At 36.9% G+C, this 1,890-nt stretch overlaps 1 protein-coding gene across 1 annotated transcript; it reads left to right on the top strand.

The window, feature by feature from the left end:
• Positions 1-1,280, top strand: LOC117925451 (umecyanin-like). The gene is made up of 2 exons (XM_034844460.1): positions 1-208; positions 718-1,280. Exons 1-2 carry the CDS (start codon positions 34-36, stop codon positions 1,059-1,061), a joined length of 519 nt encoding a protein of 172 aa, XP_034700351.1. The 5' UTR covers positions 1-33; the 3' UTR covers positions 1,062-1,280.
• Positions 1,281-1,890: the final 610 nt, after the last annotated feature.

The raw sequence follows: 1,890 nt of genomic DNA on the forward strand, positions 1-1,890 counted from the left end.
GAACTCAACATCCCCCACAAACTAAGATAAAAGATGGCTGGAAGAGTGAATATGGTGCTGGTTGTTCTAGTAGCAGCATCAGTGCTTCATAGAACAGCTGCAGAAACATATGAAGTTGGAAACGAATTGTCCTGGCGCGTCCCTCCCAACACCACAGCATACTCCACCTGGGCTTCTGCTTATACCTTCCGCGTTGGTGACACTCTAGGTGAGCTTCTAAATAGAGGAAACTAGGAAACACTTTCCCCCTCCTCTCCGGTTTGGGAGTGATTTTGAGAGGGGTTAAAAATGTTTCATAATGCTTAAAAACGTTTTCTTACAAAAATTAGTGTTTTGAAAGTCGCTTTTACAAATCTGAAGAATCATTTAAGATGATTTTTGGACAACCGATTCCAAAAATTGTTTGTGTTATATAATTCATTATTAAAAATATTCTCAAAATATATATATATATATATTTTAAGTTTGTGTTTTTAGTCTTTTTAAAGAACACTTCTTGAAATCACTACCCACTCTAAGAAAAGCTGAAAGTGTTTTTTAAATTATGTTTCTCTAAAAATATTTTCTGAAAACACTGCCAAATCGATATTAATTTCTCTTCAATTATGCATTCATGGTTAGAAGGCAGCTTTAATGGAATCCATATTTCTGTGTTCTCATAATAATCCCTATGGATAACCGTATTTATCTCTGATGATCCTACTGTTTCATTCGCAGTCTTCACCTTCACAACCGGATCACATGATGTGGCCAAAGTCACCAAGGAAGCTTTTGATGCCTGTAACTCTTCCAGTCCACTCACCATGCTCAACACTGGCCCTGCAAACTACACGCTCAATTCTACAGGAGAGAATTATTTCTTCTGCGCGATGGGCAGCCACTGCAGCCAGGGACAAAAGCTTTCCATCTCCGTCTCTGCATCTTCTAGCGAATCCCCGGCATCACCTCCAGGCACCACCAGTACTCCTTCCCCGCCACCTCCGCCGAGCTCTGCCCCGTCTCTAGCTGCTGCCACCTTCTCTGTTATCTTCATGTCTATTGCCACAGGTATCCTGTGGTAGTTCTTAGTGCATACAGATGCGTTCTGTGTTCCACCACCTTCATGGTAGTTCAGACTTCATACCCCAGATGGTACTTGATTCATTTGTGATGCCTGTTATGGTTTTGATATACATATATATAGATCAGTATGTAGAACAGTGTAGTTGTATCATTCTCCATTTTTACTCCCCAGTTGCCATTTTCAAACATATAGTCACAATAAAGATCACTTTACAAAAGGCCTTTTCAGGTTCAATTTGAACCATCCATCCCCACCATCCCAGGGCATCAAAATCATACTCAAGAAATAATAGTATTGGAGAATCTGGTCATAGGCTTACTCTGAACCATCTTTTGGTGGGACAAAACCTCATTGAGTCATTCATTTGATATGTTTTATATTTCTGCAAAACATATAGAATCATCCGCTTGGTGTGATCATAGCTGGTTTAACTTAATCAACACTTTTAGTTTATAATTTATTGAAATATGATACAGTTAATATAATTTAATAATGAGAATTTTCTTAAATATTTCTTAAAATTTACAACCAAGCAAATAAGATGATCGTATATTGGTTCGATTATAATTATGTCACAATAATGCGATAATTGAAAAAGGTCGGAAATGTGTTTGTTTAGCTTGACCATTTTGCTTCAACCATTACTCATTCAAAACTATTTCATTTCCTTAAAGACATGTGCTTTATGATCGAGTTAAAGACTCTACAATTGAAGACTCGGGTAAATATATTTCAACTTTGAATTTAAAATAAAGCAAGTTGTTAATGTATTTTAGTTATAATTGAACTAAAAAGGTGAACAAACAATGATTGAAAGCAACTAGGAG

The sequence above is a fragment of the Vitis riparia genome, chromosome 11 (assembly GCF_004353265.1).
Source record: "Vitis riparia cultivar Riparia Gloire de Montpellier isolate 1030 chromosome 11, EGFV_Vit.rip_1.0, whole genome shotgun sequence".
Classification (NCBI taxonomy): Eukaryota; Viridiplantae; Streptophyta; class Magnoliopsida; order Vitales; family Vitaceae; genus Vitis; species Vitis riparia.

What these genes read in the sequence shown, in the direction of transcription:
- LOC117925451 (XM_034844460.1), top strand. Translation starts at nt 34, where the DNA reads ATGGCTGGAAGAGTGAATATGGTGCTGGTTGTTCTAGTAGCAGCATCA. An exon ending in CCGCGTTGGTGACACTCTAG is followed by an intron (nt 209 to 717) that starts GTGAGCTTCTAA and finishes TTTCATTCGCAG; the next exon opens with TCTTCACCTTCACAACCGGA.